The following is a 24,414-nucleotide window of genomic DNA, read 5'->3' as shown; positions in this document are numbered from 1 at the left end:
TCTCTTCGTCGTAAGCGCCTGCATCATCACCGGGGCCATGAGCGGATTATTGTCCTGGAAAATGGTATGGAGTGTACATATACTCACGTCGCCCACGCGGCAGGACTCACCGCCTGCGAAATTAGATAATGTCATTTCCAGGAGGAGCCGAAGAGAAAACGTAACAATATCGAAAGACGTTAGCGTCAGAATATTAAATTACGCTTTCCATTCCACCGCTCTCTCTCTCTCTCTCTCTCTCTCTCTCTCTCTTTTATGTCTCCTTTACTCTCTATTCATGTGCACCCGCCCATCTCTCTCTCTTATTTTACCGTCTTAAGCCGTCTGCAAGGCGATGTTTTCTAATGAAAAGAATATCGTCTTAACGCTGTAGAAACAACCGAGACGAGATAGATGAAAGCGCATGGAAATAAATCCACTAAGAAAAATTTATGCCGTACGCCGACCTATGTGAAAAACTGAAGAAAAACTCTTATACAGCTCGATACATGTTACGATGCCGCTATTCGTGCCTCGTTTCACTTTGCACATATTCGTATGCACAATAAATACGAAAATATTACTTTACGTGATACTATGACAGTACTAGTAACTTATAAAATTGAAATTAATATTTAATACCTTCGCGTCAACAGCCCAATGGTTGTGTGCCATTTTTTATTTATTAAAATTAGTACATAATAAACAATTGATCTGTACAATACAGTATGAATATTATTATAGAGTCGATAAAAACATGATAAAATGTATAAATGGTTCCCAAATAAAAACCTATATAATATACAAAATGTTTCTTTCTAATAAAAATAATGGTTCTTGTGTAGTTGCAGCGTCCAAAAAATTGTACCCATAGTGTGTACCATGCACATATAGGTACCTACCTATATCAATTAGTTTTACACTTGTACGGATTGTATCATTATTCTAAGTTTTGAGCGTAGAGGGTAAGAATGAATTATTTATTGTTTTTGTTTAACACTAGCTGCATCTATAATGCACGCATGCCTACATAATTTAACTCTCACTTCGTACCTGTATACTTCGCACGAGTATTATAACGTGTTTTATATGAGACTATTTTTTGAACAAAATATAGTGTCGGTTTACTGTCAAACACTGCGCAAAAAAATTATAATAAAGTACAGAAAACCGTTTTTATATTTTATCATTTTTGGACGTTCACGTTGAATATAAAAATAATCCTTTATAACCAAAATAATTCATAATGTGTTATTATCTGAAGGTTCATAATATTATACTAACAAGCGAGATTTAATAAGGATGTATTTATTCTCACGGAAAATATCATTCTACGAAACGTAATCAATAGGAATAATACATATTATTTAAACAAATTTTAAAAACACAATATTATTAATTCACTATTATTTCCACGAAAGCAGTGTCTGCTCAAAGCTGCAGTTACCGCGTGAATATTATTTGAGCGTTAAAATATATATGTGTGTTGGTCTTTTATTTTTTGTACAACTACGAGAAATGAAACTAATTTAAAAGTAAACGGGATTTTTACCAACGCACCACAGAGTTTCGAAACGTTTACTCGTCTAAACCCAGAAGAAGGGAAAACGTAGCAAACGCTCCTCGCTTGTCGGTCTTGTATATGAGTATATTAAATAAAGTCACTTGTGCGCTTACACGGATCGCCGATACGTTAATAACCACGTGTGTGTGTGTGTGTGTGTGTGTGTGTGTGTGTGTGTGTGTGTACAGTGGTGTATATATGCCCCCGCCGCGTGGTATCAAGTTCTCCTGTGATTTATATCTAAAAGTTCAATCTACCATCCTTCGTCGTGTAGACAAGGGTTGTGCGGGGGTGGAGGGAGAGAGAAGACCACGACTGCGTGCGGCACGGGTCTCGTCGTCGTCGTCATCGTCATCGTCGTTGTCGTCGTCCCCGTCCCCACATCCCCGTCCGCGCAGACAATGGAGAAATAACGTGGCGTTCGGAGGTAATAAGTTCAAATTACTTCCGAGCCGAGTGTCACGAAATGAAACCGAAGTTCGACGTCGTGGCGGTCCCGCTGTCACCCGCCATCTCGCTTTCTCTCCCTCTCAAACTCTCTCTGTTTCAACCCTCTCTCTCTCTCTCTCTCTCACGCGCGGCTGCACGCCCGGTTGCGTTTTGTCATTCGATCTCGGTCAAACGACGACTTTTCGAGACTCTCGACCCGGAGGAAACCCGTATCGGGGCGGGTCGGTCGGTCGGTCGGTTGGTCGGTTAAGGATTCTGAAGTACGTGCGTCAAGTCAAGCGCCACATGACTGTACACACTTGTGAACCAAAAGATGAGTACCACATATTATATTGTATATATACTCACGGCAATGAGGGGAATGACGATGCTAGATATATATATATATATATAGGTATATAACTACACACATATATTTACATATATTCTATTGTAGGTATGTTATTTTCTTGTATATATGCGGAAGTATACAATTCAACTGTTTCGCAAAAGTAAAATGCCCGTTCAGGTATAGAATTTTAAGTAGGTAGCGGCAGTAGCAATGCTTAGAGGGTTGTCGATGACTGTATAATGTATGATGACAATAATAATATAGTATTGTTATTACCTATAGATAACGATGTGCGGGAATTTCCCCCGAGTTGAAAATTATTCATGATATATACGCACACGTCATAGTATATAAAACAAATTATTACGATATGCACTTAACGCGACATATATAATAATATTGTATATTATAAATTCTTTAATCGTCGTAATACATCGTACCGTCGCATATAACGACTCTCGTATATTTTTATAACGCCTTCCGGCAAAGTAAGGTAAAATGCAGCGAAATGTATTCTCAATAAAATATCGTACAGGCGTCGTATTTATTTGATTTTTTTTAACGTAAATTATCTACAAAATTATATATAACGTCTAAGAATAATGATGTTGTGTTTTTCATATATCGAATACATATTTTTTTGAATAAAACTACCGAAGAGTTAATATATTTTATTCAAATCAGTTAGTTTTTATCGATAAAAAATAAATACTTGTTGACTTATGATAAAAATGAAAAAATAAACGATATAGTATGCATATATATAAAATAAAAATGAAAATATATATGTTTGAAATACAATATAACTAAAACCAATAAACTACTATTGTTAGTTTACGATGAGCACACAATATGTTATTCCGGTATTATATACCAACGTCGTACAGACGACGAGAAAATTACATTGTAAACTTATTTACTATTTATCCAAATAAAAATCTCCCCCAGCTTTTACGCAATTGATTGTCTTAAAAATAATAATAAAAGAATTGATCATATTTGTTTATTTTGTTTTGCAAACAGAGTGGCCAGTCGGAAACGAGAAATGCGGCAGACAGCGAAGACAGTTTTACTAAACAGCAGTTTGATATTATTCAACAGATTATGCATCACACCCAACAGCAAATAGCGACGTCGACTGCCTCAAAAAATTCGAACCAGAAGAATTCGTCCAACGCAAAAAATTGGAACAGTCAACAGGTACGAATAAAATTACATATCATATTAATAAATTCAAGACAAAATAATGACGAGGTAGTTGAAATCAATTTTAATCTTGATGTGTATATAGTAGCTGGTACCTGAAGTTATATTATAAGTTTGTTTGATATCAGTAAATAGTAATTTAATTCATTGCCTGCTGGGTTGTGGAATATTTAAATGTGACCATTAAACTAATGAAATCCATGTACGCAAACGCATTACGTGCGTTATTATTAATGAAAATATCGATTTTTCATATTATAATAATATACCGTTCGTAACTGGAGAGGTCTTTATTATACTGTGAACACAACACGACATCTTCCTATCTTTGTTTGGGTTTTTTCATACATTTTTTCGCGCCCGTTCACACGTCGGTGGCAAAAAAAAAAAAAAAACATATCATTGTTCTACCCGTGTCTAACCTTATTTTCGTCGGCAAAAGAGTTCGAACTCCATTTCGAATTTTTGAGCTTTTTAAAAAGAACGTTGGTATAGGCACGCCCTGCAGAAGAAAATAGGGTGATTTCAGTTTTGCTTTATTTCGTCACGCGGAAAATGACATAAAATCCGAAATAGTCGTCATGTGCATATACATATCATTATATTATACACAACACATGTGTAGGTATGTTCGTGTGTGTACTATGCGAAAAAGTATATACGATCGTCTTGAAAGAAAACAATTTCACCGATCTCATGGTGACAAACACATAAGGACAGAATTTACATAACAATTGCCCTTTTTTATTATTATTATTATTATTATTATTTTTTTTTTACGGTCCCGATATACAGCGTTCTTGGCGTTCACCCTTCACCACACCACCACCGTCGCCGCCGCAGCGACAATATTGTGAACGAAATATATGATATGAGGGATGACGTGACGAGAACAAACCTTATTCGTTTCGATTACCTCCGAAAATAGAAAATGCTGGATGCCGATAAATTAGGCTTTTGTGACGCACGCATACACGCATAGTATGTAATAATATTATATTATGTACGCCACGTGGGTTTTTCGAAATTTCCCACATAATTGCGGAAAACTGTAATATCGTTATTTGGTTGTACGATGACATTTTTTGGATTATTCTTGGTACTCTGTTATACGACCGAAACCGTGGTAGAAGGTGGGAAACATTCCGACGATATTAACCGTTACAACCATTTGAACCATGATAACCACCCGTCTATAATATTGTTATGCCTAATATATAGTACTGCAGTGTGGACCGTTTTAAAATAGCAATTATTACCTATCTACCTACCCACCTACGTTTAAATAACGCGTGTACACTATTATGACATACTATGTCTACGTACTCGGAATGCGTTTTAATTATTATCACATCCATTAAATATTGATCCATTCATAATATAATATATATTTATATATTATAGTCGGCACTCGCCGCGTCTCGAAAGTGCTCTGTGCAGTTCATATCCCGCGCACACGAGATAATTACGGTTAATGTACAATAGGTCCAACGGGGATTGTTACTGCGTTTTCAATAGATCGTTATTGTTCGTCGCCGAGATTAATATATAGATACAATTCGAAATAATAGTTTTTGTTTTCACCCCCATTGTTTCGGCGCGGTGTTTTTGAAAATGGCGAGCGCCGCATATATTATTATTATTATTATTATTATTATACAGTTATATGGTGCACAATAAAATATAAGTTACGATTCAACTTGGCGCCATAAATTTGCCAAAACTTACTTTTGGTATACCTCGAAATCGGGATGCCCGAATTAATGTTATATGATTATCTGCGGCGGAGACCGGGTGTACGTAGAGTGCTGTGTGTTGTACCCGTTTGATGTGTAGTTTATATTTTATATCCGAACGTTTCAAGAGTCGTCTTCTTCCAATTAACGTCGCGGCCGCGAGATGAGATAAACCTCGTCGTTATTCGCCTTTCGGGTTTTAACCGCCGGGGCGACGGCGACGACGTACCTATAAATAATATAATAGCATAACCGCAAATGCAATATTCCGCTATAACGCATTTTGTTTTTATAATATTATATGTTCCTCTCTCACCCACCAAACCACCCACCTGCCCCGCCATCCAGCGCTCGCAAGCCTCGGTTCGCAGTTTTGCGCCGAAACAGCGACACCGTTGCAGCCACCCGGCGTGGCGTGTGCAGCGATTTCGCATAAAAAAGTAAATATTATGGACCATTGCGGTGGCGGCGGCGGCGGCGGCGTTGGGTTGAAAACACCCGAAAAAGCCCACGTCATCGTTTGCGTATTATTATATTTATGCGTTATTATATTTTTTATTTGTTTTACTTTTTATTTTTTTTTTGCTCTACTTCTTCCGAGGGGAGGTGTTTTTTCTATTTCTCCCACCGCCCGTGTCGGGCCGTCGTTAAGAGCGTAGGGTGAGCGAAATTTATGTGCGACCCTTTTCGAGCTTTTCCGCGTGCTAATGTCCTACGGCGCGCGCCGCGACGTACTCTCTTCAAAACGATACCTGAACATGAGACGCGACCATTTCCCGTGCAACGTATAATTTATCATCCTGCCGACAACGTGGAATTGCAGAAAAAGTGTTTTACCTTTCCCCCCTCCTCCATCTGTCACGTTATTCCGGTGTAGAAGCCTCGTCGCCGTACGCATATTATATAGGTACACAATAGCTATATATACACCATACATGCGTCAGTGTACGCGACTCGACGACATTGCGTCACAGTCGATGCGAATATATACGCGACCTCAGCGCATACCTACATTATAATGATATGCATAAAATAATGCACCGTTAATTAGGTGACAATACAATATGCATATCAGCCTGCGGTGGTGGTTGTGGTACGACTGACAAACATATCTCCTAGCCCATTATAGAATATTATGTAATGATAATACGATGTGTTAAGTTAGATAAGAAAATAAAATCTGAGTAGTATAATCGGCCAAAGCCCATCGGGCAATCATAGGGGTGGGAGCTTTGAAGGGGGAAACTCCCCTCCAGTTGAAATCTTAGCCACCCTGATGTTATTGATTTACAAAAATAATTCAATAGTATAAAAATACTAATGAAATTAAAATCTGTATTTATGGTAATACTGATAGTACTGCTCTACACAAATATATTTTAAAAAGTCTTTTACCTTTTTTGTCCTCCTCCGTCCCGTTGCAAAGGTCTCGTCGCTGTACGCCTATTGCTCACAATATAATATATTATTTATGCTACGGATGTGTCAGTATACGACTCAACGACGTTGTGTCACGACTCACGGCCTATACGTATATTATATAGGCGACCGAGAAACATACCTTACATGATAAATGAAAATATATATAAAAATAGCTTTAAAATTAATACTTGAATTTGATAATTTTTTATAGTCTATAATTAAAATATATTATAATACTGTAGTCGAGATGAAACTTGTGTAACTATTGATTTTAAATGTTATAAATATCGTGACTTTAGCGAACAGTAAATTTGTTTTAACCTGCAAGCATAATAATATAATACAGCTCTAAATAATCTTTAGCCCTCCAAACTCGAGGTGGGCTTATCCCCCCACTAATATTTTAGACCTAGTTTTGCCACTACGTAAGCCACCATTTTGTATAGTATATTTAAACTTCGTTCGCGACTTTACTCGTGTGAAACCGGAAGTGACAGCGTGCGTACAGAAAACCACTGGTCCAGCTCCGAGTACGTATTTCCCCTAATCGATAACGTGCATTATTTATTTTTTGTACTTTTCCAAACTAAAACAGATTTTAATCAAAAAACGGAAATGTCTGCAAGTCCACGCTGTTTAAAGATTGTCGTATCCTTTGGGAATAAACAAACGTAATATAGTCGGTGGCTGTCGGCAACGCAGGGGTCACGATTTATAAATATATAGTCAAAGGCCCGCCGGTATAAAATCTCGATTTTCTGGTGGCCCTGCGGAGTGCAGTAGTTCGAGAGAGGGTACATAATTTTGGACGGTGGCGGCACCGGTGCAGACGTGGATTTCATTTTATTTAGTTTTTTCCTCTCCCTCTCTCTCTCTCTCTCACCCTCTCTCCACCTCTCTTCTCTTCTGAAGACCAAAATACCGTCCAGCTGATAGAATCCGCACTACTAATGTCCGCACAACGCGTATACTATTATAATAATATGTGCACCGCGCGACGCATTCGGGTCACGTATGGCTTAGAAAACGTACCGGAGATTTTAAACCAACATCGAGGACCGTTTATGTGCCCTGGAAACCAAAACAGACGTATACGTACAGACCACGACCGTAACGCGTCCGCAAAATACGAATTTTCCGAATAAAATTACACGCGCGGACCGCTTAAAAATAGCGCACGTACTTATTACCATTGTTGTTGTATTATTATGTACGTCGCCCGCTTTGTAGTTGTGCGGCGTCCCTTACCACGGTATAATACCTCTTCCCCGTGACGACCATCGTCGCACAGTTCCCGAGAACATATTATTATTATTATTATTATTATTATTATTACGGCGTAGGTCTCTGCGCCCATGCCCGGCAACCATGTCGCCCACGAAATGTTCTCCACTCAAACGCGGGCAATTGAATGTAAAAGAAAAAATTAATAAATAAAATCCGCTGCTGAATTGCGTTGAAAGCGTGGGAGGGTAGCGGGGGCGGGGGTGTAAGTAGATGTACGTATATTTCAAAAAATAAACGTGGCCATTGAAAGACGATGGGGTATACCTACTACAACACACATACATGTTACTTTTTTGTTCAAACATTATATTCGTCCGGAACAAATAATATAGTTACGGAGGCAGCAGCAGCAGCAGCGAGTGTAATAATTTCGAAACATTTTTTCCGTTCCTCTTTCGCACGATCTATCTTTGTCTGTCTGTATTATTTCACTGAGCGCTCTCGTTCTAGCCAATCGGAAGTTATCCCTTTATTTGACGTACGGCAAACTTCCGGTGTACTGGTCTCGATTTTACGTTGTTTCAGCAACGGAAGCAACTTTTGTGCGTAGGTATATACACAATAATACACATTATACATGTTATAAAATTACACGTTATTATTGCCGTCGTTTTTCATCGAACGCGCATATTATTCGACGTTCGTCAGTCATCCCAAAACCTTTACACCGTGCAGTTAATATAATCATCCAACCCTATACTCGGATTGTATTGTTTCAACATTTAAATACATGATAATATTCATCTACGTTTCTCTTCGGTTATCACTCGTTTCTAACAAATGCGTGTGCACGTATAAAATATAATAATATGTAATTATTATCAAAGACACATATTATATTATAATAACATTTCTATAATTAATTAAAAATATTTATCCGACAGTGAATTATAATATAGCTACGCATGTAATAATATCATAACCAACTATAAGTTTTAAATGGTAACAAGTAACGCATCTAATGATGGTTCTTATCTACTTACATAAATATTAAATATAATTATTATACATTTATTGGGATCGTTTTTAAAACGCAAAGCGTTCTTTCATCCGCAAAGCGCATCGATGTTGTATACTTTCGATTTAAGGGCTATATAAATATTTATTTATTTAATAACATTTCGTTACTAAAAACAAAATATTAATGTTATTTTTCGTTCAAAGAAATTATAAACGGACGCCACGGCCTCGTCTTTCTTTTGAACTCTTCTTTGCGCTGGATCTGTACAGAATATAATATTTATTTTACGAAACGGGATTCGTATAAGCTTAAAAAAAACAAAAATATAATACTTTTATCCTTTAAATATTTTTAACGAACTGTGCGTCGTTTACGCGGAGTTGCGGATTTTCTAGAAATGTACTACCTACAGCGAATTCCTTCCGTACCTACGCTTAAACATATAATATTCCGTACGTTCTTGGCGTCGTCGTCTTGATTGGAAAACTGTTTTTGGCGTGGAGTGCGACCACAAGACAGCAATGGCCTTATATATACACATATAGGCATACATAGTATGTGAGAACCGACCGTTAGGAAAGCGACCCTTGTATATTATAACAATATTATGTATAATACGATACAGTGATGTCGTGGTGCCGCGCGAGAGAAGTAAATTTACGAACATTAATAACGACAATAATTATCGTCAAAATATGCGTGTCGTCATCCGGTGGAAATAAATTGACACCGAACACTGACGTGTGTCACATTAGACCGAACGGCGCCGCTAAGGGTGAACGGAAAAAGTGTGTGTGTGTGTGTGTGTATGTGTGTGTGTTGCAAGGGGAGAGGGTGGTGATGGAGGAGTGGGGGACATAATTTCTCAGGTGCGTTTGACGAATATGCATGACAGCGTCATTCTTCAACCGACCCTATAAATGGCACTCTTATTGCTGCCTGCAGACGCACGCACAAAGCCTACCCTGCGCGACCCCTTAGGGATACCGAAAAACTACCCTCTTACCACTACTACCTCCGACACCGCCGCCGCCACCACCACCCACCACCGACTCCCGTTCCCGACCCGATGGTTTTCACACTGTACACACATACACACACACGTTCGCACATTGTACACGGCAAGCGCATCATATATAACATATAAATGTACGAATAACAATAATAATAATCATATCGTACGGAAAAAGCTTCGTCGACGCCGCCGAGATTTGCTCACCCCGCACCACTCCGCCTGACCCTGTCAACCACTCGAAATCCCTCATTTCGGTCTCGGCGCTTTTCCGCTGTGTATAATAATATTATTAGCCCATACGAGGGACCGGCTGTGCCATATATGGTGTTAGTGCGTTCGACTGACAGGTGGTGCACTGCGCGCGCGTAATGTCTTATCCGTCTCGACCTTTTTCTTTATATATTTTTGCTGTTTTTCTTCTTCGCGTTTGCAGGCGCGCACACACCGCACTTACGACAACGACGTATTTCACACGTTTAGATTAAACCGTTATCGTATTGGTTATAATAGTATTATGTTATCATATTCAATTCGGTCGGCGAAAAAGTGCCGCGGGCAAAGTGCCAATGATATCGTATATTACATTATATTAGTCAACGCTTGTTTTCTCGGTGTCAATATATATAAACACGAAATTCGCAAAACTAACTAACTATAAAACATAATACTATACCATCCCACATAATATTTGATTATAATATTATTATTATCGAAATAAATAATACGATATAGTGCTACTATAACACTAAAACGAAAAAACCAACAATAATATATTATACCTACACATAGGTATGACGTATACTGTGGTATTATGAGACTGAAACTTGATACCATAATTTCATGAGTCAAAAATATTATTATTTTATTTGTTAAATATTTTGTCAGTCTGAAAAATAAAGTACACTATTTAAAGGTGATATAGCAACACAATGTAAACAATATTTCCTTTTCGTATTATATTACGACAACGTGACGTTTAAATAAAACTCGTCTATAAAATTGGCACTACATGACGTGTATTTTGATATTTATTCATTAAGAACAAACTTCAGTTATAAAAACATTCATTGGACGTTGAAAAACAAATCAAAACCTACAAATAATATTATCTGATTGAGGAAACCATAACATTTTATTGTTATTTATAGCATAAATGTATCATAATCGTGTTATTCATTTACAATTATAGTAATATTTTAATCACTATATAAAAAAGTTGGACGACTAATATTTTATAATAATTAATCAATTTCAAACACTATAATATTGTTTATTTAAAATTTTCATTTTCCAGATATAAAAATAGTTGCTGACTTTTAATGACTAAAATATTAATAGTAAAAATACAATTAATTTATTTTGAATTTCAAAACCGTTTATATATTTCAATGAATACAAATTCCAGAACAATAATATTATTATACTGGTTGACAAACAATTTCATAGATTTAACTATTCGAATTTCAATTACACCGTAACTCTGGCTAATTTAATTGCCTATTAGATAATTTTGTTGGTATTGGTTATTATTGTTTGTCGATTTAACAACTGTTTTATTCAATTTAGAACTATCATAAATTACTACTTTTGGACTAAGGGACTAAAACAATATCTTATAACTTGTAAGCTCTATTTTTACAGTGTTTGAACAATGGACATTTAGTGGTATTAATATTAATAAAAACTTGCATTGTTTCAAACTAAACAATAATAAATTAATATTTTTTAAAATTCACAATAAACATTATTCATAATTTTTTTTATGACAAATTAACGGTCGATAATAAAACGTTCATACTTTAAGGCTTTAACGAGAATTTTTTTGAACAAATTCAATAATGAACAACAATATTGAACGGTGAAGTAACTTTATATAAATACAAGTGCCTTCCATGTAAATCAAAAGAAATAATACACAATATGAAACACAATTTTTCATCAAAAAAACAGTTTACACTGCGGATAGAGCTAAAATATTTACTAAAATTGTACACATAAAGCGAATGGAGAGCATGTTTAAATACTCAAAATCGCCATAATTAAATAAAAAAAAAAAAAGATGATAACTACTAAATTAAAAACTCGTGAGGAAAGTGAATAGAAATAAAAGATCAAATGTTTAAATGTAAATTTGCTCTATGCTTATTGTAAATAATTAATGGAGCGTAGAAATAAAGCAACAGTTTCTTGTTTTTACGAGTTCGCGATGACCGTTTTTATTTTAACGATCTCGTCGTAAATATACGTTATTTACATTTAGATTTAGAATTAAGTGTGTATAGTAAAAATATGATAGAGTAAACACTTACACATCCACACTGAAACGCGCCAATGATTTATTATTATGACAAAAATGCGCTTAATATTGTGCAATAGTGTGCATTGTTCGTGCATTTGCTGTGCGACGGCGATTTTTCTTAAGCGTCCGAGCGAACATATATAATGCACATATTATACGTAACATAATATATTATTATAATATTACACTATTAGACCGTCACCCTCTTTCTATAAGCACTGTAAATCTCAAACGGGTTTGAATGAAAAAAAAAATAATAAGTACTCCTTTTATCCGTATTACCGCGATCTGTTAACACGTCGATGATGATGATGATGATGATAATAATAATAGGTAATAATAATAGCGTACATATTGTCGTATACGATCAGTGCACCGTGCAGGTAGGACGCAGGCCAACGAAGCGTCCTCTCGCCATTCCGCAGCGGTCACCACTGGCGCACACACGTCGATTCTTTTATTGCAGTCAATCTCTTCATGTCAACAATTTCTGAAAGTTTTCTGAAATATTAATTTCACATAGTTTCAACTGTTGTCTGAAGTCATAGCCAATATGGGACAACATTTTTTACTTTTTTTTATCGTTCAATTATTTTAAGTTTCTTACGTGTTTGAATGACAACATAATATATTGGTACAAAAGAATTTAAATTGATAACATTCGAGTTTTGAACGAGTGAGCTATTAGTCGTAAGTTATAGCTGGTATTTAATTACATAAGTTGAGCAGGGTAGGTGACGCGGGGTTTTTGCAGTCCAGAAAATATTGGTCCACTACTCCTCTCATCTATATATTATCATACTTATAATACACTCATAAAATCATAACATTTCATTAACTACACTGAATACTGCAGATTATTGGAAATTCGATTCATATAACATTATATTGAAATTATCAGAAAAATATTCCGTTCGGATTGATATGAAATAAAAATATAATAAATTGTTTTGTAAAAAACTGTAGTTTGATGAAATAACGAGTGCTTATGTGTAAACGAATCATCGTGTGCATATATATATATAATATATATTTAATATGCGGATTCCGACACGTCATACTCGCTCGGTTATCTACCTCAAAACACCAAACCTTCATACTCGCTTACACTTATTATACCAGCCATCCAATATATAAGCATGCATAACCGTATATTATACCGACTACCACATATAATACCGCGACGTTGTCTCGACTGGTGTGACAATGGACCGGCCGACCGTCGAACGATCACACGATCATAACATATTGTTATTATATTATAATGTACAAGCTCTGGCGCCGCGCGAATCGGTCGGCTTAATTATGTTTGCCTTCATTCCGCGCGGTTTTATACGATTCGTACACACAACTACACAAGCACACATCTCATGCACATGTTTATTTATATATCGTGTGTGTGTGTGCGTTTGACAGTCGTCTCGTCGGGATTTATTTCCGTCGGAACAATGGTGCCATTGTATATCTCAACCCTCTCCCCTCCTCGGGGTGCCACAAGACACCCCCTTAAAACGTCACACGTACCCTCCGCCCCCCGCCACTATCCGTTTGCGTCGACTAAACACATATACGCACGCCTTGGCGCGTGTAACGTGAAACGAAAACGTCTTCGGCAAACATAATATTATATTATTGTGACGGGCGCGAGTGCCGTATATAGTGTGGCTCACCCGCGGGTCGCGAAGACAGCTTCTGCTGCTGCTGATACGGAGGTAACACGCTGCCGTCGTGTCTCGTCTAGGTTCAGAAAATATAATATTATTATCCTCTTCCCCGGGACGTCGTCATCGCTGTAGTACGACCCGTACATGGTAAAATATTATAATAATAAATAATAATGAAATACGTGCCCGATAAGTCGAAAAAATACCGGTGGTGGATTTCGCCGGTGTTACAAACACTGCAGCAGTCCCGAGCTCCTCGTCAAAAATCTCTGTATCGAATTTGCAATGCGCGCACATGTTTATGGTCTGTGCTATTTTTTTATGACGTCACGCGATCAGGACGAAATAAATCTATGGGTTTATTATTTTTTTCAAACGTTTGAAAATTATTTTATACATTTTCCGTCTCCTGCCGGCCAGCCACGAATAAATTATGGCATTATCGCATTTTTTTTTTTTTTAAATTTAGACTGGACTTGACTAGACATTAATTTAATAATTCATAGTATTACGCGCAATCGACGTCATAATGCAGTATAGACTGAACGATTAAAACAATGTATAAATACCATATCTATTTGGTATTCAATTTTATGCATTGGTTTCAGCTTGATAATGTGTAAGCGAATCGATTCGACAGAGCACTTCTTTTTTTTACAAATAAATCATTACTACGTGCAGTTATTTTTGAATAAACATAAAAAAAATCCAGTAACCACGTAAGTAGATATAAAAATTACGTTTCATTCGCCTCGTCGCAGGATAGTGGTGTTGCGATATTAAATGTAATAGTAATAATAACTCACGGCGGTAAAAGAACGATTCTGTATGTTTCCCTCACGCTTAGAGAAAATACCAAAGAAATCTAAAAAATTGGGTACCTCTTACAACATATATCATCCGACCCCTATTTCCAGCCTTCAAAAGGTATTATACATAAAACATTTCAATCACTATTTTATCAGTAAAAGAGTTCATGGGAAATAATAATAATATTGTAAAACCGTTGCATCCGGTGGTTTATTTGGAATCACATTTTTATTGGTTTTTACTTTTTAATGTGGTTATTCCGTCTGATCATTGCTGCGTCCGGCATTTACTCCAAAGTCCTAAAAGTAAACTAATAAAGTGAATAACAAATACTATAAAAACAGACACTTTGATACGGCGGTTACAAAAAAAAACTGAGATTAAAGTATTTAAAACCGTCGAAATCCGTGTATAGTTTATACTGGCGTAGAATTAGTATATCATTTTTAGAACAAGTCTTGTCATTTAATTACTTCGTATAATACATAAACAACAAAGTTAATTGTAAGTGCAGTATGGTTAAGTCTCGTTCAAATACTTTAAAGTAGGTAGACAATGTAGTAAAAAATATTTAGTTATCCGTTTTTAATGAAAGAACTTGTTTACAAACGCACTTACTTAAATCAACATCATGTTTACAATGTAATTTGTTAATTTAGTAGACCTTAAAGGCAAATAGTAAATAGAAGAGACAGTATTATTAAAAGTACGAAACTCATTAAAGCATAATGCCAGTGTTACAAATAAAAACTTTTTTTTAATTATACTCTTTATGTCTCATTAAAAGTGAGTATAATTTAAGTGAAATTATTAATGAAAAACCATTGTCTAACAAATAGTTAGCTTACATAAATAACATTTTTTATATCGCTTGAAATCTACATACTTGGGTACCACTGCGTAGAACAGGACCACTTATGGATAAATAATAGCATATTTATCGTTGCAAACACTTCTCTAGTGTCCACTTATTACTAATACAGTACTACCTATACGTAAAAGGATGAATCTAGTATATTACAAAAAAAATTCCGAACCCAAACGTATATAACTTGATTTAAATCGAATACAAATAAATCACACTCGACGTGTTCATATTTTGTAAACATAAAATTATAAAATACGTACATACATGATTATTTGTACATATTATTATATATTAATATATTATATATGATATATATTCATACACAATTACAATAAATCGAATAAGTTCGATGAAATTTAATATTAATTTATAACATCAGTAATTAAAACATTGTATGTATTACATCCGTGATTCATTTGGTTTTTATGATATTTTTCTAGTTAAAGATTAAAATATTATATAAGACAATATAACAATTATTAACAATGAAATGTAAGTGATCGATTTTGAATTTGAAAAGTCGCATTTGTCTTTATCTGTATTTGTTCGATCTGTATGGCCCGATGAGTAATGACAATCAAAAGCTGTGTTTAACTTTGTACACATTACGCAAAGAGTAACTTTCTGAGTTATGAAAGTTGAGTTTCAATTAAAGCCACAAGATAGTTATTTGACTATGCGGTCTATATATACCATCTATTAGCTTTGTACGTTAATAATTAAAAAAATATATACAATCTAACTTTGAAGTAAATCTAAGTGAAACCACTTATTAATAACTTGATAAATGCCACTATTAATCATAACCACACTAAGGAGTAAGGACTAAGAAATGCGACTTTAGAGAAAATATCATCTCTAATCTGTGATGGCGTAACTCTAGTGCATAATAAAATGTTGTATATAATTTTCTTTCCTTTAACCAACCCGTAAATTATTAGTTTTATGAAAATATAAACGACGTACCTATGTCCTATACTATTATTGGTTATTAATTATATTATTAACGAAAAATTATATATTGGTTTTTAAACCTCGATAAAACTATGTGGTATTTTATTTTATTACAATATTGTGGAAAACTCGTCCGATTTAGTGTTTCACATATTATGTTGTTATAATACAAATCACGACTATACTTGAATTTCAAAGTTTCAATATTTTCAATATTTTCTGAATAACAAAAATTTCAATAAATTCCGTAAAAATCAAACACCGTCCTATAACTTAAATAGGTAAATGGTAATAATGTAGCGTCTATAATATTATAGAATGACAGTTTGGGACTACTTTGGCTTAAAGAGCTTACTTACCGAGGAATATATACATTCGTTTATTTGCTCTATAATATTATATTTGATTTTCTCAAATTATTTCCTTCATAATTCAAACTACATGATTCCATTCACCCGCATAATAACGACACGACGTGAGTACACTAATCAACTTTTATATCACTATGTATATTACCTATACTATATACCTGAACTATGATTGCGTTTCGTGTATCAAATCATGAATTACCATGTTTCCAATTTCCATAAAGTATGTCAAACTATAAATCAACAATTTATCCAAACAATTTTCTCTGTGATCATGCATTTTTATATAATATTTTGTGCATCTGCGGAGCGCAATATAATTTCACAAAATATTTCAGAACAAATTTAAAACAACATATTATCATGTTGACAGCATACCTATAACCTAACCTACTTTTTTTTGTGTAAAAAGCATTTTGTTTGTAGATAATATATACAGAACTACAGAACGGCCAAATATCAAAATTAAATTTGCACCTATAGCCATGCATCCGATATGCACCAAAAGCATATTATCATATTATACTATGTTATGCCTCAGTAAAATAGCCACGAAAAAGAAATTATAAATAATAATTACAAAACAATTGGCTTAAATACAAACTAAACAGGTACCTATACTAAGTTTCGCCGTTAGTAAACTATACAATAATAAATTATAAATAATACGTGTAATAATATGCAGTATAGGGTTATACATATAGTAATAATAAATTATAAATTATAATACTCGTAGATGTTATTAAAATGTATAATGCATGTTGGTATGTACCTATATACCATTTTATGATTTAATTTTTATTATTATTATTGTTGTTGTTGTTGGACGTAATTACAGTATTAAATTTAATATTCGTTGAACCACGAGAACAAAAGTCCGGTATATCGGATTGTGCAGGGGACGAAAACAACATTCGGTACCGAGACACACGGGGTGGGAGTGAAATGCAAATCAGTGGCGGTCGTCCGAAAAACCGTACAGGACGTCCGGCACATATACTGCGTGTTAACGGCCGGTGTACAATTCTTGGACCATTGCTATACATAAAACATTATAGTACAGTGTATACATATATAATATATATATATATATACATAACGTCTCGACCCCCGACCCCGATTTTTATTATATTTTACTCCGTGTGTACGTCTGCGTGCTTAATTTTGTAGGGTACACGCGGGGGCGAAAACCGGAAACATCCGGTGTCCGGCCGGCGGCGTCGCACAATGGGGGAGAGAATCTTCGCACACCCGGTTTTCCTCGGAGGGATGAACGCGCGTAGGAGTAGTTCCGGTTGTGCGCGCATTGTGTTTGGATATATTTGTATATAACATGCATCTATGTACGAGTGTGTGTGGGTGAGCGTACAAGGATATACATTTTTTTTTTTTTTAACGTCCTGGGAAAAATATGAACCACACGATGATTATAATAATATTACGAAATGGGTGCGCACAATGCATTTCACGTAACAATATGTAAAATCGTAAACAGCAGATACGAGTCGTGGGTGTATTCGCCGTTGAGAAGATTCCCCGCGATTAGCATACGGCTGGTGTGCAAATAATAATAATAAAAATAACGGAGGGAAAAATTGCATTCAAACGTCCTGGGACATGAGGACGGGACATTTTCGTTCCCATGCTCCATAACGGATCAACGGCTGTATGTTAATCGGACGAAGTGGCGTCCCTCGGCACCCGCCGCTGCGTAAAATATACGCTCGCCCCCGCACACATCGCCGTCTTCACTGACCTCTAACCGATCAGAAAATTTATTACTGTGAAATTTGTCGTGGCTCGTTGGCGTTTTACGGGCTATAACGACGTTTTTTACTTATATTTATTCCATAAAAACATTCACGTCCCGCTGGAATTTGGCCGTATAATAATGATTTTATCAATTTCCAATGTCCGCCTCCGACCGACCAACCGTTTCGGATTTATGATTTTTATAATAATACTAGCTGTTCCGCCTGGCGTTTCCCGTGGTAAATATGTGTATTTTTTATAAATGTATTTGTTAGAAAATGTATAATATGCCATATTTATACTAATTTATTATAATAGTAATATTATAATATGGAACCAATGTGTGAGCACTAAGCTATACCTTTTAGCTACCTGTAGGGGTTGAAAATATATGATATTAACACCCTCCAAATCTCAAGGAATCTCTATTGGTATAACTTTTTATTGAAAACGCTGCAATAGTTTTTGATTCTATATTAACTTCGAATAAACCAACGCGGGTAAAAATACAATGACCAAATATTAAAATATTATTATATCCAATCATAATATTATCTACTATATTATATGTAACCAGTATCATTATCAGTATTATAAACAATAAAAAGTTTTCCAATTTTTCTTTCCGTGCGTAAGAATCTCATTCGGAATATTACAGATATTTAAAAAGGGAAATCGGTAAAGCCGTTCTCAAGTTATGCGGTTACGTGCAATAACGGACAGATTTTCATTTTTATTATAATATATAAGATTATCATTTGTAGCTACTTTATTTTCTCTCCACCGCCTCATCTGTGCATTCATCTGTGTGGCACAATAGCTATTGCCTATTGTATACCTAGTGTTATGCAATTACGAAAAACCTTTAATTATTAATATACGAACACGGGTGGAAGCCATCACGAGACGTATATGACGTTATCTATATGAGTGCGCACCAATATGAATATAACGACTTTTGATGAACCTTCGTATGTATACACTCAGTTTATGTCGCAACAATTTTCCGGTAAAATCATTATTGTCCACCTAATCCGTTTCGATAACTGCCAAGTCGTTTTGTAAATTATTTCACTTTTTTCAATCAATACCATTCGCCTTATCTCACATTTTATTAAGGGACAGCTTGGCAACCCTTATACTCTCGAGACCCGTGTACAATCACACCCCCCCCCCCCCACGCTACTACACGACATCTCTTATACACTATCCTACGCCAATCTATAGGTATATCCTTTTTTGTAGTCGCGCTTTTATATACATTTACTGCCCCGCGATTTTCCTAATCCCACAGCTGCATCCTTCCACGCTGCAAATCGTTCTCCATAATATAACTGAATTTTTTTCGCTATCGCAAACTTTTCTTTTTCAATCACCTCTGCAATATTAACTCCCCCGTCGACCGAAGCCGCGCTTTCAAGAGACTTTATTTTAATATTTTAATTCGGCGCGAATTCGATTTTAATTTGTTGTGTCTGTTCGCAAAAACTTTGAAAGCAATATAATGGACTTTTAAAATCAGCACGGTCATCAATAAAACCGTATGGCAAGTTTTCGTTATAATTAAATAAGGGTATATTCGTATATTAGTTTTGAAACCCTCGAAAACTTTTTCAACCCGATTTCGATTGTACTTGACATCAATATCGGCTGCAGTACATGATATTGTTGTCTTATTGAATTACAAAAACGCCGTAACGTATTAATAAACAATGGAAATTAGCGCGTTATCTCACAACTCGATAACGAAACGAAGTTTGTTTGGATCGTTATGCTGCGCGATGTATATTTTTTTCAAGCGAGGTGACGATGCGTTTACGTTTGATTCTGCGCAGACATACAGCGGAGATATATCAATAGATCTTATATATATAGCTGCAAGTTTGTTTTTCGGTTAACTGGCCAGCAATTTTGGACCACGGTAACAGTTCGTCCTCCAGTTGGAGGAGAAATCAATGATACGCGTATAATATATATTATGTGTAATATAGTCATTATTACATTCGCCAGCGCCGGCTAATCGCCGTATAATAAATGTGCAGCCCGTTTGTCGAACGATTATATTATATATAGAGCTATTATAATAATAATATATTGTACGGCTGTGGGGGCGACCGGTCGTTGTGTAATTTAATTCATCCCGAGAATTATATAGATTTCTGGTGGAAAAACGTAATTTGTCAGGTCGACTAATTTTATTGATCTTATTTAAATTGTTATTTAAACTGTCAAAATATATCCCGGTCTCGGCCCGTATAAATATACCTTGTTTAATGCACACCGCAGCAATATATATATTATTACGACGTGGCACGTTGGTTCACGGTGGTTTAAACAATAATAATAATAATCATGTATACCGATACACCGCCGTGGTATAACCAGTTAACGGGTTGCGGGTCCTATCCGGACCAGATATGTATTACAAACGTTTATAATATAAAGCAGCTCGCAGTGTTTCTAATCAGCGGATCCCGCGAAAGCCGGCGGCGGTGGCGCGATAATCGGTCGTAAATAAATTAGTCTGGTCGCGATCACCGGCCCATGGCTGAACTCCGGCCCCCCGGCCGATAATGACCTTCTGCACGTGTCATTTGCAGTATAATTGGACGACAATAACGCGTCTCCGGTCAAAGCGCGTTATATATACACAGAGACCCTTTACTCAGACTGGCCCTCTAACCCATCGTCCCGTCTCGCGTTCACTGCAGTAACCACCCACCCACCCACCGTCGCGTATACCTATTGTGACCGCGTGTCCCGTGGAATTCGAACTGGCTGCAGCGTCCGGCGCAATCATCAGTACGTATATTGCGTGTGTATGTGTGTGCGTGAGTGTGGGTGGGTGGGTGTGCGAATGTGTGTGTGTGTGTGTGTGTGTGTGTGTGTGTGTGTGTGTGTGTGCGTGTGTGTATATAAACCTCCCACTGATGAAAGGACTCGCGATATGATTAATCGCGTCAACCGGCCACGCGAAACAAGCTCTAAACGTCAACGCTGAATGTTCGGGGGTGGTTTTCGTCGTTGTTGTATTGCTGTTCCCGTTGTTTGCCCTCTGTTGTCCCGGTTTCCCGAAAACCGTGAACCTACTTACGTGATAAATAACTCGCTTGGAATATTTTTTGATTTACTCCGTGAAAAATCACCGAAATGCTGCTATTTTTATTTCATTTTTTTCCACCCTTTTGTGTACGCTCAGACGGACGTTATAATAACGTAGGTAGGTACCTACCGTATAGTCGGCAGTAGGGCGCGAGATCGATTTATAATATTGCACGGTGCTTTGCTCAGTAAATTTTGCTAAACTGTTCGTCTCGGACGTTTCGATAATAATACCATTTATTCAATTTTACGCGTATAAAAATAATAGTTTATTCACGAGCGAGCAGGGTTTTCGTATCAAACAAATTTCCACCTCGGTAAAAAAAAAAAAAACTATTTTAAACATGCTACATCGAATTTATTTTAACAAAACAACGAACAAAATCAATCCCTTTGAGATTTTAACTACGTCAATAGCAATTTAATTTGTTTATGTTGGAAAAATAATTATAATTCTATATAATATTTTATCTCGTCAACAATCACTGATCCTTTAATAATAATTACTTTAATATACGTACATATATACCTATACCCTTACATAATATATATTATTATGACGTAGATTAAAAGTTTCGTATTAACAGTTAAAATCATTTAAATATCAATATTATACTAATTGCATCGTGTTTCAAACATATTATAACAGAATACATTCGTTTTCCTTTTTCGATCGTCGACAAGAATTGTTTATATATAATATATATTCAAGTAAACATACCTACATAAATACAATACTCTATTCAGACGTTATTACCTATTGGCAATTATAAATTTAATGGTATAATTTTACACATATATAATATAGTTGTATATATTATAGACTTGAGATTATTTCCAGCTCTATTACCAATAAAATGCCTATATTATGGATCTATACCAATAGCGTCCTCGCAGCTTTTGATTTATGTAATAATTAACTAGACTGCTATATTAAAATCTGAAAATTATAAAAAAATGTATCGAGTGTTATATTTTTTATACCTACTCATATTTATCCAGAATATATAACGACATCATACAATATTATAATATAATATTATATCCTTTTGAAGTATTGGAATACATGCATATTTAAATATACAAATACTATATACCTACTGTATTTGTTACGAGGTAAAACAATTATTTATCTAACGCAGTTATATTATATATATAATAGGAGTAAAATATATTTTAGTTTTCAGTTTTTTGTCAGAATCCTCACATAAATCGATTGAAACTCTATAAATATTTAAAGTATGTACCTACAAATTGCCCAAACCCATTTATAGGTATTGTTGTTGTGTATTTCACGGCGATATTAATTCCGTGGCGTGTACAACACTTTGACAATAATTATTGTTGTATATACGGGAAACTAATAAAATGTATTGTATTATTACTCTCATACAAAAGCCCATTTTTGTTCTCGCGAATAAATCTTTGAGAATCGATTACATTGCGTTGGTAAAAGGACAAAAGATTTTTCCACGGTCTGGTATAAATAAACAATAGTGGGCGGGGATAAAAATTATACCAAAGCGCATCCTTTTCATACGAAAAAGGATCGAATCGAGACGGTCAAATCGTTTCAGGTCTGAAGTCTACGTATAATAAATAAGATAGTAGAGAGATGAAATAAATAAATAAATAAAAAAAAAAAAAAAATGAAAAGAAGTGTACTCAGACCACGCGAACCGTAACAAAACGGATGTAGTTTTATTTTGAAACAGGAGAAGCGTTTTTCCATTGTACCCAGGAGAGACGAGAGAGGGATTGCCAAAGTGGAATAAAAATATAATAAAATAAAAAAAAAAATCTCGCGCGATATAATGGACAAAGAGTCAACGGGATGTGTTAATAACGGGAGTTAAGCCGGTTAATAAACACAAAAAAGAGGGTTCTTTTATTTTCGAACAGTTTAATTTTTCCCCTCGTGGTCCCCCGATCCGAGTTTTCACCGAACATTAAAAGAAACAAACACAAGTCGACGTTAAAAGTGTGTCACCATATGCCTTTAGGGTGGACTCTCAAAGTTTTTATTGTACGTATTCTGTAATTTTCGCAAAACAAATAATGTTTTAAGATAATATCGTACCGTTGCACAATCGTTTTGAAAATATCTCTATTAAAATAAACATTATTATTAACTATATTATCTTTTTAAAATTGTCTTTTACTATAACTCCAATTATTATCCTAACGAGAGTATAAACAACTTTTGCAAACTAATTTATGTGTACGTTTGTACTCGATTATTTTTATTTCAAAATGATACCAATAACATTTCATTACATCTGGTAGATATAATAAAAACATCAGCTCCTCCATGTCAAATACAATTATAATATTGAAACTAACTTTAATGATTTCAATATTATCATCAGTGTTCGAATTCGGTTAAGAGACGCAGGGGAACAGAGCACCTCTGCAGTTTTTTTTCAGATTTTCTGAACACCCTTACCGATATTATTATCATTAGCAAATAATTATCTGTCCAGGGCAGTGCGTGCTTACTTACAAAATATTTTTTCCAATATACATAAATTATTTTATAATTGTTGTGTATCGCTGAATATTATATTGAATAATATACTTTCATTTAATAAACTATTAGACTTCTTATTATCATTATAAGTGGCTATCTGGCATAACTAAAAAAAT

The 24,414-nt window shown here is 35.2% G+C and overlaps 1 protein-coding gene across 3 annotated transcripts in view; it reads left to right on the top strand.

The window, feature by feature from the left end:
* The window catches only part of LOC100573718 (serine-rich adhesin for platelets), a 291,897-nt gene that overhangs the window by 237,808 nt on the left and 29,675 nt on the right, over positions 1-24,414 (top strand). For all 3 annotated transcript variants that reach the window (XM_016805576.2, XM_016805577.2, XM_016805575.2), the window contains exon 8: positions 3,348-3,524. In XM_016805576.2, coding sequence (XP_016661065.1) covers positions 3,348-3,524 — 177 coding nt within the window. The remainder of the gene's footprint in view (positions 1-3,347; positions 3,525-24,414) is intronic.

Source organism: Acyrthosiphon pisum, chromosome A1 (genome assembly GCF_005508785.2).
Source record: "Acyrthosiphon pisum isolate AL4f chromosome A1, pea_aphid_22Mar2018_4r6ur, whole genome shotgun sequence".
NCBI lineage: Eukaryota > Metazoa > Arthropoda > Insecta > Hemiptera > Aphididae > Acyrthosiphon > Acyrthosiphon pisum.
The sequence above is the reverse complement of the archived record's forward strand: the minus strand, read 5'-3'. Positions and strand labels throughout refer to the sequence as shown.